The following is a 16,671-nucleotide window of genomic DNA, read 5'->3' on the forward strand; positions in this document are numbered from 1 at the left end:
CTGTATTTTACTATTCTAAACAAAGACCTGTTCCTGTCTTGCCTGGGAAGCCGAGGGGCTAAAACCTACCTGCAATCACACCTAGAGCTGAGTTACAGCTCTAATTAGTGTAAATACCTGACTTGAATTGGAAGCTTCTATATATAAACAGAGTGCACTATTGTTTCTCTCTCTTTCCTTTGCATATCCCGGTAGGAAACAAGAAGAAAGAGACTAAGTCCTCAAAGTAGCCAGTGCAGTCTAAGATTTTATTCAGATAGGAGACATTCAACAAGTAGGTAAGCTCCGTTGCTATCTGATGCGTACATGCACTTTATCAGAGATTTGCATATCCCCCTGGAGATACAGCGTGGAATTACTTGGATCCTCCAAAACTTACTTTACAGATCTGTGCACATTTTTTTTGACATAATGTGTGTGTGTGTATATGTATATATATATATATATATATATATATATATATATATACACACACACAGTACCTCACAAAAGTGAGTACACCCCTCACATTTTTGTAAATATTTTATTATATCTTTTTATGTGACAAAACTGAAGAAATGACACTTTGCTACAATGTAAAGTAGTGAGTGTACAGCTTGTATAACAGTGTACATTTGGGCATTTCCATTTAGGGGTGTACTTACTTTTGTTGCCAACGGTTTAGACATTAATGGCTGTGAGTTATTTTGAGGGGACAGCAAATTTACACTGTTATACAGACTGTACACTCACTACTTTACATTGTAGCAAAGGGTCATTTCTTCAGTGTTGTCACATGAAACAATATAATAAAATATTTACAAAAATGTGAGGGGTGTACCCACTTTTGTGAGATACTATATATATATATAAAAATATATATAAAAAAATAAAATATATATATATATATATACACACACACACACAGTTAGGGTTGCCACCTGCCCCGGTGTCACCGGGACAGTCCTGGTCTGGGACATGTCCTGTGTCCCGGAACTAGGCTCAAATGCCCCGGCCTGCCCAACTTCCCTTGTCACACACAGAACAACACTGTTGCTTTTTAAAAAAAACTTTGGTGGCTGGGGTCCCTAGGGCAATGTGAGGGAAAATAGTGGAAAACGAGGGGTGGGGTTCTCAAACGTGACCAGACCTGAGGAGGAGGCGGAGCCTGGAGGCCCTGGCTGACAGGCTGCAGTGTGCATGATGATGTCATGGTGGAGATGGATCATGGTCCAACCAGTCGTCAGGCTCGCCTCCCATGGACCCAAGTCCCACCCAGTCATGTGACCTAAAATTTCCGCTTTTGTCTAGAATCTACCAGTGATTCTTTCTAGTATCTAGTCAGCAGAAGAGAACAGGTGGTGCTGTGGTGTGTGGGTGCGTCGGGGCTGCTCTGCTGCGACTGCGAGTGACTGCGGCAGTGTAGTCGACAGAGGTGGCCGCAGCCCTGCTGATTGGGTGCTTACAGTTTAACAAGTCAAATGAAGAGAAAAAATAATTTCTAGATAAAATATATATTTTTTCATTTGTTTTATAAAAAAACAGTTTCCTGTTTGATTGGCTTATATAATTAAGTCTATATAATTTAAAAAAAAACAAAAAAAAAAAAAAACGGGTTTCCATTGTCTTTATTATTAGTAATACTATTACCCTGCTAAGTTGAGATTGAGAATTGATCACCTGCTCTATATATATATATATATATATATATATATATATATATATATATATATATAATGTCTTGTTTTATTGGATTTATAATTATGTCTAGTCTATATAATTTTGTAAAAAAAACTGCTTCTCCAATGACCACCTGCAGTTTTTTTTTTCTAGGTAATATATATATTTATTTGTTTTATAATTATATAATTTTGAAAAAAATGCTTCTCCTGTTTTATTGTTATACCCTGCTTGGTTATTGGTTTTATATATATATAGATAGATAGATAGATAGATAGATAGATAGATAGATGTTTTTTTTTTTAGGTATTTATTGGAAAAGGAATACATTTAAAGGAGGAGTACATTAATACAATTTGCAATAATAACAATAAAAAAAGCTCCACTAATAAAAGTTTATATTTAGTAAATGTATTTGTTTTGGATTAAATAAATATATATTGTGAAAAATAATTAACTGGTGGTATTTGGTAATGGTAACAGAATGTATTAAAGGGACATGATTTAGAAAGAGCATGTATTTTTAAATAAATTTCCACTTTTTACGCTCAAAGACACGCCCTCCCCACCCCCATTTAAAAAGTGTCCAGGAATCTTCTGGGCAAAAGGTGGCAACCCTTCACACAGTACTGTGCAAAAGTCTTAGGCAACCATTAGATTTGTTGTTTAAGCAAAATTTCAATGACCATCCATATTTATTTTTCGTTTATACAGAAAATACAGGAAATATGTACAAATATATAATATAAAAAAAACACAATTTTCACAACAAAATGGCTTCTTCGGGCAAAAGTCAGTATTTAGTGTGACTTCCCTTGGCACTAAGCACATATTGAACTCTTTTGGGGAGACTGTCCTGAAGTTTTCTGAAGTAATCTTCTGCTATATTATACCAGGATTCTTTCAGCACTTCCCAGAGTTCTACTTTAGGTTGTCTTTTATTTATTTCTCTGTCCATGTGACCCATTCTTCCTCTATAATATTCAGGTCTGAACTCTGTGGAGTCCAGTCTATGCCTGTCAGTGTTTTACCAGCTGTTTTTCTCTCCAAATATGACTTCACTGCATTAGCAGTCTGCTTGGGATCGTTATGCTGAAAAATAAAACCATTCCCAATCAGGCGCTTTCTAGAAGGAATGGCATGATGAATTAAAACCTGTTTGTACATTTCAGCATTCATGATCCCATCAATTCAGACAATATCACCAACACCACTGGCAGAAATGCAGCACGAAACCAGGACAGACCCTCCACCATGTTTCACTGAAGGATGCAAGCACTCATTCTTCCAACTCTCTCCAACTCTTCTTCTCACATATTGTCGACGATTGGACACAAAAATCTCAAACTTGGATTTGTCACTTCATCATAATCTTTTTCACTGATCTTCATTCCAATCTTTATGAGCTTTAGCATATCTTAGCCTATTCACCCTGTTCCCCTTCCGAAAAAAGTGGTTTCTTGGCTGCTACCCTTCCACAAAAAACATTCCTGATCAATCTTCTTTGGACTATAGAAGGAACAACTTTGCATCCCGAGGAAGCTGCCAGATGCTAAAACGTATAAGATTTTAAAAGTGTTCTTGGCCTTACAGTCCTTTTTTTGTCCTTGACCTCTCCTGATCCAATTTGTTTGCTGATTTTCCCTTTGAGAGTGGCCTTGATGTAAAAGTATGATTTTATGTGGTTCAAATTCTGTAATCTTTGGCATTTTGAATAGAATGATGTGATTGAAAGTCGGTCTTATTATCAAGCTTCCAATTAATTAAACTGTCGATGTAATGCTAAAGTAGGTCTTGCACAAACCTGGTGTAATAGACCTTTTTCAAAACAGTCATTAGCAGTCATAGTAGGACAAATACAGGTGTAAGCAATGACATTAGTTAGGGTTCCATTCCATTTAGGTTTATGAGAGACAGGTTCATGCTGTTGCTAAAGTGTAAGGGGAGGTCACACTAAATACTTGCCAATTTAGCCTATAAAAGCTTGGGGGGGGGGGGGGGGATCCACATTTTACTGATTTTTAATACTGCATATAAATATGTTGTATTTTCTGGTTGTATTCTAATAAAGAGACTGAGAAATAATTATATATGTTACCATTGCTAAAACAACAAATCTAAATCAAATCTAATGGTGGTTTAAGACTTTTGCACAGTATTGTGTGTGTGTATATATATATATATATATATATATATATATATATATATATATATATATATATATATTTATAAAAATAAATAAATATATGCACACACATACACAAAAAAAAAAAAATAAAACTCCAACAACCTCTATAAACTTTAGAACAGCATTTTTTACCACCCAATGAACACATACATGCTGCAAGCTATGAATGAACACTTGGGGCTTGGTTATAAAAGATTCTCCTGCTTGGAGAGAAATTATAGTGCAGACCTCACAGGGGCTGAACTCACTGAATGCTAAATGAAAGAGGGCATAAGCCTCTAGTACTGCAAGATCTCTCACAAGATTCTAGACCAGCAAATCGTGCTATACTTGTCTAAGAGGTGTTCTCTGCATTTCTTTATGTGAAGGAGAGACAAGCCCAGTGCAATATAGCACTTCATATTATGCAAGTTTTGTTACACTTACACTTTCTGCTTTATATTACTTTACACTTCAGATTGTATCCTTTCAGTATTATTAGATATAAGCTTTGCACTTTTTATTTTATATTTTAATACATTTAGATATAGATCCAGCTGTGATTTTACAAATTAATATTATGTTTTTAAAGTTTCTTTGTTACTTTAACAAATTAGGACCATACTTTGTATATTTCTGTGTATCTTTTACAACTTACAGTGCACTTTGTATTTTCTGTATTGTAAAATCAAACATGGCTTCAGAAAGTGGGAGGGACTGGGCAGTTCCCCCAGGGTATGTCTGAAGCTTTCTAACAGTTCTTGTGGAATGCTGTAAGCATTTTAAACAAGCTGGTCTAAATTAATTATCTTGGCAGCTGTATGCAGGTGAAGCTTGCTCAAAATTTACAATACCCTTACATAACTGACAGAAACATAATGCATACTAAACTAGTGGAAAAAACAAGTTAAATTGTAGTGAAAAATTTCAGTTTCATTTGTATTCGCTGCAAACTGAGACTTTATATCAGCCCCAGGTGTTCTCCTGTTAACTTTTATCTTCCCTGTGAAATTTTGTACCTAGAGAGCCTCATTACTTTCTATGGAAGGCATCTCTCCTCTCTCTGGGACTTCCGGGATCTCTCTGGGACTTCCAGGTTCCGCCCTTTTTCTTATAGAATTTATTGAGTTCAGCCCCTGTAAAGTCTAAACTAGAATTTCTCTCCAAAATAGAGAATATTTGCTTATTAGTCGATTGTAAATAATAAAGCGCTCTGGGAAACTAAAGCTGTCAGTTTTATTTTAAATAGAAGAAATACAAAGTGCAATGTAATTTGTAAAATATACACATAAATATACAGAGTATGAGCCTAATTTGTTAATGTTACACAGAAACTGTGAAATCATAATCAGAATTTGTAAAATCACAATCTTAACTACACTGCTGTATACAAAATAAAATATAAATTAGAAAGTGCAAAGTTTAAATGTAATAAAACAATTTAAAGTATAAAATAATATAACATACAAAGCACAAAGTGTAAATTAAGTAGAAGTCTCCTGTCATACATTGCTATACTGCACTTGGCTTATCTCTCCTTTACACACAGAAATGCAGGGAATGCCCCCCTTCGACAAGTATAGCAAAATCTGCCTTTTTAGAATCCCACTAGGGCTCTTGCAGTGCTGAAGGAACATTTTATATCATCTCGTCTGAGTTGAGAGGTTTATATCATCAAGCCCATTCACACAAATATACACATATACTTGTACATACTGCACTCATGTGCACACAAGCATACACAGGCCCACACATGCACACAGACACAAGTATACACACACACTCAAATATATAAAATGTAATCACACATGCATACAGGTGCGCACACACATACATTTATGTATACACACAGACACAAATATACCCATAATAATCACATGCATGCAAACATGCACAACACAGATGAGTACAGAAGCATACACAGGCACACATACACATACACAGACACACGTATACACACACGAACATACACACGCACACAAACACATATGACCACACATGTACACACACAGAATTACACACACACACAAATATAAACACATGCAAAGATACTTACAAACAGACACAACACAAATGAGCAACACGCTCACACATACATAACACACTCATACAAGCAGCACATTGTAGATAAACATTTGAGTACAAAATGTGCCAGGTACCCCTCATAATATCACTTTTTGAATACACGCACCAGAGCACCAACCCCTGTACTCAAATCCTCAAACTACATTGTGTGCAGTTACATACTGTAGGTCTATTATATGCCTCACCATTACCTTGGTGCGGGCATCTATCTGGGCACCACGATCCAACAGTAGCCGCACCATTATTACATTACCCCTTCGAGATGCGATATGTAAAGCACTAATACCATTCTACAGAGAGAAAAAGAAAAACAAAAAACGGGAAAAAAACCATTATGAAACTATCTATAGAGAAACTATCAGGACAGGAAAGAAAGTTTATCAGAGACAAGTGGTCTCTTTACCTGAGGAGTGAAGTTGACATTTGCTCCCCGATTCAACAGAAGCTGTGCAACATTGAGATTTTCATAGTGAGCAGCAATATGCAGGGGAGTGAATCCTGTCTGTAACACAGCCACATAGTGAAATACAAGTTAACAAAACATAGTGATACCCCATTGTAATCCAACGCATAAACAATCAGCAAAAACAAATCAAATAACAATCAAGATAATATCAAAGCTGTGACACTGCAACATCATGAACTTGTGTTATGCACACTCAAGATATTAGGAACAAGTTGCTTCACAATACATAAAACCTACAGCTACCAGTGATATGCCAGGTACATTTTCACACAGTAAGAAAACAAAAATGATATCTAACCTTTGACAACACGTCTGCATTGGGGTCATTCTGCAATAAGACAGCTGCAGTGCGCGTGTCATCATTACGAGCTGCTATGTGCAGAGCTGGGAGACGGACCTTCCCTTTCATCCCATAGCTGATGAGGTGAGCCACCACATTTTCATGCCCTTGCTGCAGAGCTACGGCCAATGGGGTGAAACCATCCTGAGGAGAAAGTTATTACAAATAATGTAGTAAGATCTCACAGTAAATTAGATTAAAAAAAGAAAGATACCTAGAATTTAGCTTTTTTAACATAAAAAAACATAATGTAATTCCCCATAAAAAATCTATTTAAGAGTATAAATCATCTGTGTCACTTTTACTTTGTACTTTTATTATTTATTTTGTCCACTTTCTTGTAATTTACATCTGAAAATTTTAGGAGGACATCCTACAGGATCCAGAACCCTGATTCTATAATATTGTACACTGTTACTATAGTAACTAATTTATATCTGTCTCTAATTGGCCACAACACAGAATATAAAATAAAAAATGCTAAACAGGCATTTTAAAGGGGTGTGTCACTGAACTGCAAAACAGAGCACATATTGCTAATAAAACCAGAGTTTACTGGCTTCAGAGCATTTATTTGTGTGCAAATCATGTAGTGCTTAATTGTGCCACATGATTATAGGTTGCTATGTAAAACAGAAGTCCAAGTCTGCTCTGTTTATTATAAACAGTGCAGCGGTTATATAGTATACATCACCAAACATTGTAAATTGACACAGAGGGTCTTCATACACGCCCCCTTATTGAAACATAATCAGTGGAAAGTTACAGACATAAGATTGTTTATGTAAAGAGCTAAAAACTATGAAGCGGTGACCTTGGTAGAAAGATAAGACAGTATGAATGAGACCATGTTTATGCTAGCAAGTGCATGGCTACGCTTAGCAACCAGATAAAAATGTTATTCTAATAGCAAATGTCAAAAGACTAAATTTTGTAGCATAACATCAGGTCAGTATTAGTTCAGAATGGCTGAATAGATACACAATGAGAAGTACAGACAAGAGGGAGGCAGGTTGGTTATATATATTTCTCTTGTAAGGTGTATCCAGTCCACGGATTCATCCTTTACTTGTGGGATATTCTCCTTCCCAACAGGAAGTGGCAAAGAGAGCACACAGCAGAGCTGTCCATATAGCTCCCCCTCTAGCTCCACCCCCCAGTCATTCTCTTTGCCGGCTCTAAGCAATAGGGTCTCTCTCGGAAGGGTAAAGTGAATGTGGTGTTAGATTTGTAGTTTTTGTTCTACAAGCAAAAGTTTGTTATTTTTAAATGGTACCGGTTTGTACTATTTACTCTCCAGCAGAAAAGGGATGAAGATTTCTGCAGAGAGGAAGATGATTTTAGCATGTTGTAACTAAAATCCACTGCTGTTCCCACACAGGACTGAGGAGTACAAGAAAACTTCAGTTGGGGGGAACGGTTTGCAGATTAGGCTGCAATAAGGTATGTTTAGTCATTTATTTCTAGACAAGATTGTGATAATGCTAGAAAAGGACTGATAAGATCCCCATGAGGGAAGGGTAAGCTTTATTCAGAGACTAAGTATGGAATTACAAGCTTACATGACAGGGCTAATTTATGCTGGTTGACACTATTTTATGGGTTGACATTTTTTTATGGCAAACAGTTTTTACTTATAAATATCGTTTTTAAGACACTTAGAAGGTCCCTTTGGGTTTCTTTCAGGGGTTGTTACCCACATGGCTAATATTATAACTCCTACGAGTGTTTCTTTAGGCCTCACAGCACCGGAGTAAGGTGGGAGGGGCCTAATTTCACGCCTCAGATGCGCAGTTAGATTGACTAGATCTTCAGGCTGTGTTCACATGGTGGCTCCTGTTACAGTTTGAGGACCCATAAGAAGCGTTTTCCCCATAAATCCGACTCCTATGGGAAGGTAGGGCCACAGCAGAGCTGTGGCAAGGTGCTAAATTTGTTTTAACCGGTCTGTTAGCTTACTATTGATCCAGTTTGGGCATTAAGGGGTTAATCGATTTTTTTGCTAGTTGTGCAATCTTACCAATGCTTTAGGTACATACTGTGAAAATTTCAGAAAGTTTGGTGCATTTTTCACTGTTTTGGAAAATTGTGTGCCTTTTTTATTTCTTAAAGGAACACTAAACCCAAATTTTTTCTTTAATGATTCAGAAAGAGCATGCAATTTTAAGCAACTTTCTAATTTACTCCTATTATAAATTTTTCTTTGTTCTCTTGCTATCATTATTTAAAAAGCAAGAATGTGATGCATAGGAGCCGGCCCATTTTTGGTTGAGAACCTGGGTTATGCTTGCTTATTGGTGGGTAAATGTAATTCTCCAATAAGCAAGCGCTATCCATGGTGCTGAACCTAAAATGGGCTTGCTGCTAAGATTTACATTCTTGCTTTTAAAATAAAAATAGCAAGAGAACGAAGAAAATTTGATAATAGCGGTAAATTAGAAAGTTGCTTAAAATGCCACGCTCTATCTGAATCATGAAAGAAAAAAATTGGGTTCAGTGTCCCTTTAAAGGCACAGTAACTTTTTTTTGCAAAGTGTGTTTTTGCTTGATTAATGTGATTTCTAAGCCTGTTTGTCTTACTACTAGTCTGTTAAACATGTCTGTCACCAAGGAAAATCCTTGTTCAATGTGTTTAGAAGCCATGGTGGAACCCCCTCTCAAAATGTGTCCCACGTGTACTGATATGTCTATACATTTTAAAGACCATATTGTTGCACTTAAAATGTGGCCCAAGATGATTCTCAGACAGAAGGTATTGAGGTTAGCCCGTTGACCTCTCCCCAAGTGTCACAACCAGTTACGCCCGCTCAAGCGACGCCTAGCACCTCTAGCGCGTCTAACTCTTTTACCTTACAAGATTTGGCGGCAGTTATGGATAATACCCTCTCAGTATTTTTAGCTAAGCTGCCCGTGTTACCTTCAAAGCGTGATAGCTCTGTTTTAAGAACAGATTATGAGCATTCTGACGCTTTAGTAGCCGTATCCGATATACACTCACAACGCTCTGAAATGGGGGCGAGGGAGGTGCTGTCTGAGGGAGAAATTTCCGATTCGGGAAAGGTTGCTCCTCAGACAGACTCAGATACGTTGGCTTTTAAATTTTAACTAGAACACCTCCGTTTATTACTCAGGGAGGTATTAGTTACTCTGGATGACTGTGACCCTTTGGTGGTTCCAGAGAAATTGTGTAAAATGGACAAGTACCTAGAAGTTCCTGTTTACACTGATGTGTTCCCGGTCCCTAAGAGGATTGCGGATATAGTAAATAGGGAGTGGGATAGACCAGGTATTCCGTTTGTTCCCCCTCCTGTTTTTAAGAAAATGTTCCCCATATCTGACACCACGCAGGACTCATTGCAGACGGTCCCTAAGGTGGAGGGGGCTGTTTCTTCACTTGCTAAACGCACAACCATACCAATTGAGGACAGTTGTGCTTTTAAAGACCCTATGGATAAAAAGTTAGAGGGTTTACTTAAGAAAATTTTGGTTCATCAAGGTTTTTTTCTCCAACCTATAGTGTGCATTGTTTCTGGTTCGATGCGCTAGAAGATGCGCTCCAGACGGAGACCTCATATGAGGATATTATGGACAGAATTAAGGCTCTTAAGCCGGCTAATTCTTTTATCACAGATGCCGCTTTCCAACTAGCTAAGTTAGCGGCAAAGAATTCAGGTTTCGCCATTCAGGCGCGCAGGGCGCTATGGCTCAAGTCCTGGTCGGCCGATGTGTCGTCAAAATCCAAACTGCTGAACATCCCTTTCAAAGGAAAGACCCTTTTCGGGCCTGAATTGAAAGAGATTATCTCAGAAATCACTGGGGGAAAAGGCCATGCTCTCCCTCAGGACAAGTCCTTTAAGACAAAGAACAAACAAAATAATATTCGTTCCTTTCGAAATTTCAGGAGCGGTCTCGCTTCATCCTCCCCTGCTGCAAAGCAAGAGGGTAACACTTCACAACCCAGGGCAGCCTGGAAACCTTACCAGGGCTGGAACAAGGGTAAACAGGCCAAGAAGCCTGCAGTTGCCTCCAAGACAGCATGAAGGGGTAGCCCCCGATCCGGGACCGGATCTAGTAGGGGGCAGACTCTCTCTCTTCGCTCAGGCCTGGGCAAGAGACGTACACGATCCCTGGGCCTTAGAGACTGTATTCCAGGGATATCTCCTAGAATTCAAGGACTCCCCTCCCAGGGGAAGGTTCCATATTTCTCGTCTGTCTACAGACACGACAAAGAAAGAGGCGTTCTTACGCTGTGTAGAAGACCTACATACAATGGGAGTGATCCACCCAGTTCCAATTGCGGAACAAGGGCTGGGGTTTTACTCAAACCTGTTTGTGGTTCCCAAAAAAAAGGAACTTTCAGACCAATCCTGGATCTCAAAATTCTAAACAAATTCCTCAGAGTCCCATCATTCAAGATGGAGACCATTCGGACAATCTTACCAATGATCCAGGAGGGTCAATATATGACTACCGTGGATCTAAAGGATGCGTATCTACACATTTCTATCCACAAAGATCATCACCAGTTTCTCAGGTTTGCCTTTCTGGACAAGCATTTTCAGTTTGTGGCTCTCCCTTTCGGGTTGGCCACTACTCCCAGAATTTTCACAAAGGTGCTAGGGTCCCTCCTGGCGGTGCTAAGACCACGGGGCATAGCAGTGGCGCCTTATCTAGACGACATCTTAATTCAGGCGTCAACTTTCCAAAGAGCCAAGTTTCACACGGAAATCGTAGTGGCCTTTCTGAGGTCTCACAGGTGGAAAGTGAACATCAAAAAGAGTTCTCTCTCCCCCCTCACAAGAGTTCCCTTCCTAGGAACACTAATAGACTCGGTAGAAATGAAAATATTTCTGACGGAGGTCAGAAAGTTAAAACTCTTAACTACTTGCCGAGTTCTTCATTCCATTCCTCTGTCGACTGTAGCTCAGTGCATGGAGACAATCGGACTAATGGTAGCGGCAATGGACATAGTCCCTTTTGCACGGATACACCTCAGACCACTGCAACTATGCATGCTCAAACAGTGGAATGGGGATTATGCAGATTTGTCTCCTCAAATACAGTTGGACCAGGGGACCAGAGATTCTCTTCTCTGGTGGTTGTCTCAGGATCACCTGTCTCAGGGAATGTGTTTCCGCAGACCAGAGTGGATCATCGTAACGACCAACGCCAGTCTGTTTGGCTGGGGTGCTGTCTGGGACTCCCTGAAAGCTCAGGGCTTATGGTCTCGGGAAGAAGCTCTTCTCCCGATAAACATTCTGGAACTGAGGGCAATATTCAAAGCTCTTCAGGCATGGCCTCAGCTAGCTGCAGCCAAATTCATCAGATTTCAGTCGGACAACATCACAACTGTAGCTTACATCAACCATCAAGGGGGAACAAGGAGTCCCCTAGCAATGATGGAAGTAAACAAAATAATCAGGTGGGCGGAGGATCACTCTTGCCACCTCTCAGCAATTCACATCCCAGGAGTAGACAACTGGGAAGCGGATTTTCTAAGTCGTCAGACTTTTCATCCGGGGGAGTGGGAACTCCACCCGGAGGTATTTGCCCAGCTGACTCAGCTATGGGGCACACCAGAATTGGATCTGATGGCGTCCCGTCAGAATGCCAAACTTCCTCTTTACGGGTCCAGGTCCCGGGATCCCCAGGCGGTGTTGATAGATGCTCTAGCAGCGCCTTGGTCCTTCAATCTGGCCTATGTGTTTCCACCGTTTCCTCTCCTTCCTCGTCTGGTTGCCAGGATTAAGCAGGAGAGGGCGTTGGTGCTTCTAATAGCGCCTGCATGGCCACGCAGGACTTGGTATGCAGACCTAGTGGACATGTCATCCGTTCCACCATGGACTCTGCCAATGAGGCAGGACCTTCTACTTCAAGGTCCTTTCAAACATCCAAATCTAATTTCTCTGCGTCTGACTGCTTGGAGATTGAACGCCTAATTCTATCTAAGCGTGGTTTCTCTGAGTCGGTTGTCGATACCCTGATTCAGGCTAGAAAGCCTGTCACCAGGAAAATCTACCATAAGATTTGGCGAAAATATCTTTGTTGGTGCAAATCCAAGGGTTACTCATGGAGTAAGATTAGGATTAGGACAGATATCTGCTTTGTCTATTCTTTTACACAGACGTCTGGCAGAGGTACCAGACGTTCAAGCGTTTAGTCAGGCTTTAGTCAGAATCAAGCCTGTTTATAGACCTGTGGCTCCGCCATGGAGTCTGAATTTGGTTCTTTCAGTTCTGCAAGGGGTTCAGTTTGAACCTTTACATTCCATAGACATTAAACTTTTATCTTGGAAAGTTTTGTTTTTGGTAGCTATCTCTTCTGCTCGAAGAGTTTCAGAGTTATCTGCTTTGCAGTGTGACTCACCTTATTTGGTGTTCCACGCAGATAAGGTAGTTTTGCGTACCAAACCCGGTTTTCTTCCTAAAGAATATTAATCAAGAAATTGTTGTTCCTTCTCTGTGTCCTAATCCTTCTTCGAAGAAGGAACCTCTGTTACACAATCTTGATGTGGTTCGTGCTTTAAAGTTCTATTTACAAGCAACTAAGGATTTCAGACAAACAACTGCATTGTTTGTCATCTATTCTGGTAAGAGGAGAGGTCAGAAGGCGACTGCTACCTCTCTTTCCTTTTGGCTGAAAAGCATCATCCGTCTGGCCTATGAGACTGCTGGCCAGCAGCCTCCTGAAACAATTACTGCTCATTCTACCAGAGCAGTAGCTTCCACATGGGTTTTTAAAAATGAGGCTTCTGTTGAACAGATTTGTAAGGCAGCGACTTGGTCTTCGCTGCATACTTTTTCCAAATTTTACAAATTCGATACTTTTGCTTCTTCGGAGGCTATTTTTGGTAGAAAGGTTTTACAAGCAGTGGTGCCTTCCGTTTCAGGTACCTGTCTTGTTCCCTCCCTTCATCCGTGTCCTAAAGCTTTGGTATTGGTATCCCACAAGTAAAGGATGAATCCGTGGACGGGATACACCTTACAAGAGAAAACAGAATTTATGCTTACCTGATAAATTACTTTCTCTTGTGGTGTATCCAGTCCACGGCCCGCCCTGGCTATTAAGTCAGGTAGTTTTTTTTGTTTAAACTACAGTCACCACTGCACCCTATGGTTTCTCCTTTTTCTTCCTAACCTCCGGTCGAATGACTGGGGGGTGGAGCTAGAGGAACTATATGGACAGCTCTGTTGTGTGCTCTCTTTGCCACTTCCTGTTGGGAAGGAGAATATCCCACAAGTAAAGTAATTTATCAGGTAAGCATAAATTCTGTTTCTTACAATTCCACAACTAGACTGCCTATTCTTTGAGAAATCAGATGGCGACACCAGGAAGTGAATATTATTTCTGAACATTATCAGAAAAGGCCCAGTGACCTATTCTTCTTCTGCAGCACAAGTGACATTTTTCATTTTACTCTTGAAGTTAAAAGCTTTGGCCTAGGTAATTTCCTTGCTTGGAAAAGAGATCAGATTCTGCAAGATGCAAAGGTCTTCATGTTCTCTATGCAAGTCGTATGTTATAAACCAGGAATAGCAGCTGCGGGCCAAAGCCTCTATTTTAGACATACCATGAAGGGTCCCCCTCTGTAGCCCAGTATTTTATTTTGTTTCAGAACCTGGTTGACAATATTTACTGGAACAAAGGGGTCTTGAAAGAAGTCTTTCAAAATTGTCTGTCTGAGAGGCTCAAGGACAATTTGGTATATCAAGACATTCCAGAGTCCAATTCCAGAGTCCAAGACATTCCAGAGTCCTAAGAAGAATTTATATACACTCAACATGTGGAGCAGCAGTAAACGATTGGTACGCCTTGCCCCAAAGATTTAGACCACCAATCTTCCACTACAGAGAAACCTATAAAAGTGGGTATGATTTAACGTTCTGATGCTGAGACTCAGATGTAGAGCATGAGACTTTGCTTATGCTGTGATATCAAAGGCCATCGATTAAAAGACTGTCATACTCAAATGAAAAACGCTAAGGTTTGAAACCATAACTGATCAGTATTTTCTGGAAGAAGATGCCTCTGAAATAGGGTCTGGAATTATCTTATTACAACGAAATCCTTCCTATGGAAAGATCCATCCTCTCACTTTTCATTCTACTCTGGAAGCTTTACTGATACTAAAGCTTTTTACAATTTTTTTTTTTTTTACAATTTAATTATACTTTATCTTATAAACCAGGCTCAAAAAACACAAAGGAAGACAAGTTTTTTTGTCACTTTGGTTTTCTCTTAACAGGGTGTTGGGGTCCTTTTCCATTTTGTAAAAACTGTGCAAGGCTCAGGAACAAGCACCCAAAACCTTTCATCCTCTTAATTTGTACCCAGGTCATTGCATAAAAAGGTATTAAGAAGGACACAATGGTCTTCTATCTGGTAACTCCAGTGCGAAAAAACAGAATTTATGCTTACCTGATAAATTACTTTCTCTTGCAGTGTATCCAGTCCACGGATTCATCCTTACTTGTGGGATATTCTCATTCCCTACAGGAAGTGGCAAAGAGAACACACAGCAGAGCTGTCCATAGAGCTCCCCCTCTGGCTCCGCCCCCCAGTCATTCGACCGACGGTTAGGAGAAAAAGGAGAAACCATAGGGTGCAGTGGTGACTGTAGTTTACACAATAAATTTTAACCTGACTTAATTGCCAGGGCGGGCCGTGGACTGGATACACCGCAAGAGAAAGTAATTTATCAGGTAAGCATAAATTCTGTTTTCTCTTGCAAGGTGTATCCAGTCCACGGATTCATCCTTACTTGTGGGATACCAATACCAAAGCTTTAGGACACGGATGAAGGGAGGGAACAAGACAGGTAACCTAAACGGAAGGCACCACTGCTTGCAAAACCTTTCTCCCAAAAATAGCCTCCGAAGAAGCAAAAATATCGAATTTGTAAAATTTGGCAAAAGTATGGAGTGAAGACCAAGTCGCTGCCTTACAAATCTGTTCAACAGAAGCCTCATTCTTGAAGGCCCAAGTGGAAGCCACAGCTCTGGTGGAATGAGCTGTAATTCGTTCAGGAGGCTGCTGCCCAGCAGTCTCATAAGCCAATCGGATGATGCTTTTCAACCAGAAGGAAAGAGAGGTAGCAGTCACTTTCTGACCTCTCCTCTTACCAGAATAAACAACAAACAAGGATGATGTTTGTCTGAAATCCTTAGTTGCTTGTAAATAGAATTTCAAAGCACGAACCACATCAAGATTGTGCAAAAGCCGTTCCTTCTTAGAAGCTGGATTAGGGCACAAGGAAGGAACAATGATTTCCTGGTTAATGTTCTTATTCGAAACAACTTTAGGAAGAAAACCAGGTTTGGTACGCAAAACTACCTTATCTGCATGAAACACCAGATAGGGTGAATTACACTGCAAAGCAGACAATTCTGAAACTCTTCGAGCAGAAGAAATAGCTACCAAAAACAAAACTTTCCAAGATAATAACTTAATATCTATGGAATGTAAAGGTTCAAACGGAGCCCCTTGAAGAATTGAAAGAACTAAATTTAGACTCCATGGAGGAGCCACAGGTTTATAGACAGGCTTGATTCTCACTAACGCCTGTGCAAACGCCTGAACATCTGGTACTTCTGCCAGACGCTTGTGCAAAAGGATAGACAGAGCGGATATCTGCCCCTTTAAGGAACTAGCTGATAGACCTTTCTCCAATCCTTCTTGGAGAAAAGACAATATCCTTGGAATCCTAACTTTACTCCACGAGTAACCTTTGGATTCGCACCAACAAAGATACTTCCGCAATATCTTATGGTAAATTTTCCTGGTGACAGGTTTTCTAGCTTGGATCAGAGTATCTATGACTGATTCAGAGAACCCACGCTTGGATAGAATTAAGCGTTCAATCTCCAAGCAGTCAGCTGCAGAGAAACTAGATTTGGATGCTTGAATGGACCCTGTATTAGAAGATCCTGCCTCATTGGCAGTGTCCATGGTGGA

At 39.8% G+C, this 16,671-nt stretch overlaps 1 protein-coding gene across 1 annotated transcript in view; it reads right to left on the reverse strand.

Annotated features, from left to right (window-relative positions):
- ANK1 (ankyrin 1) overlaps window positions 1-16,671 on the reverse strand; it is a 789,047-nt gene that overhangs the window by 504,422 nt on the left and 267,954 nt on the right. The window contains exons 6-8 of the mRNA XM_053717993.1: window positions 6,676-6,861; window positions 6,315-6,413; window positions 6,103-6,201 (exon numbers count right to left, since the gene is read on the reverse strand). Coding sequence (XP_053573968.1) covers window positions 6,103-6,201; window positions 6,315-6,413; window positions 6,676-6,861 — 384 coding nt within the window. The remainder of the gene's footprint in view (window positions 1-6,102; window positions 6,202-6,314; window positions 6,414-6,675; window positions 6,862-16,671) is intronic.

This window comes from Bombina bombina, chromosome 6, assembly GCF_027579735.1.
Source record: "Bombina bombina isolate aBomBom1 chromosome 6, aBomBom1.pri, whole genome shotgun sequence".
Taxonomy (NCBI): Eukaryota; Metazoa; Chordata; class Amphibia; order Anura; family Bombinatoridae; genus Bombina; species Bombina bombina.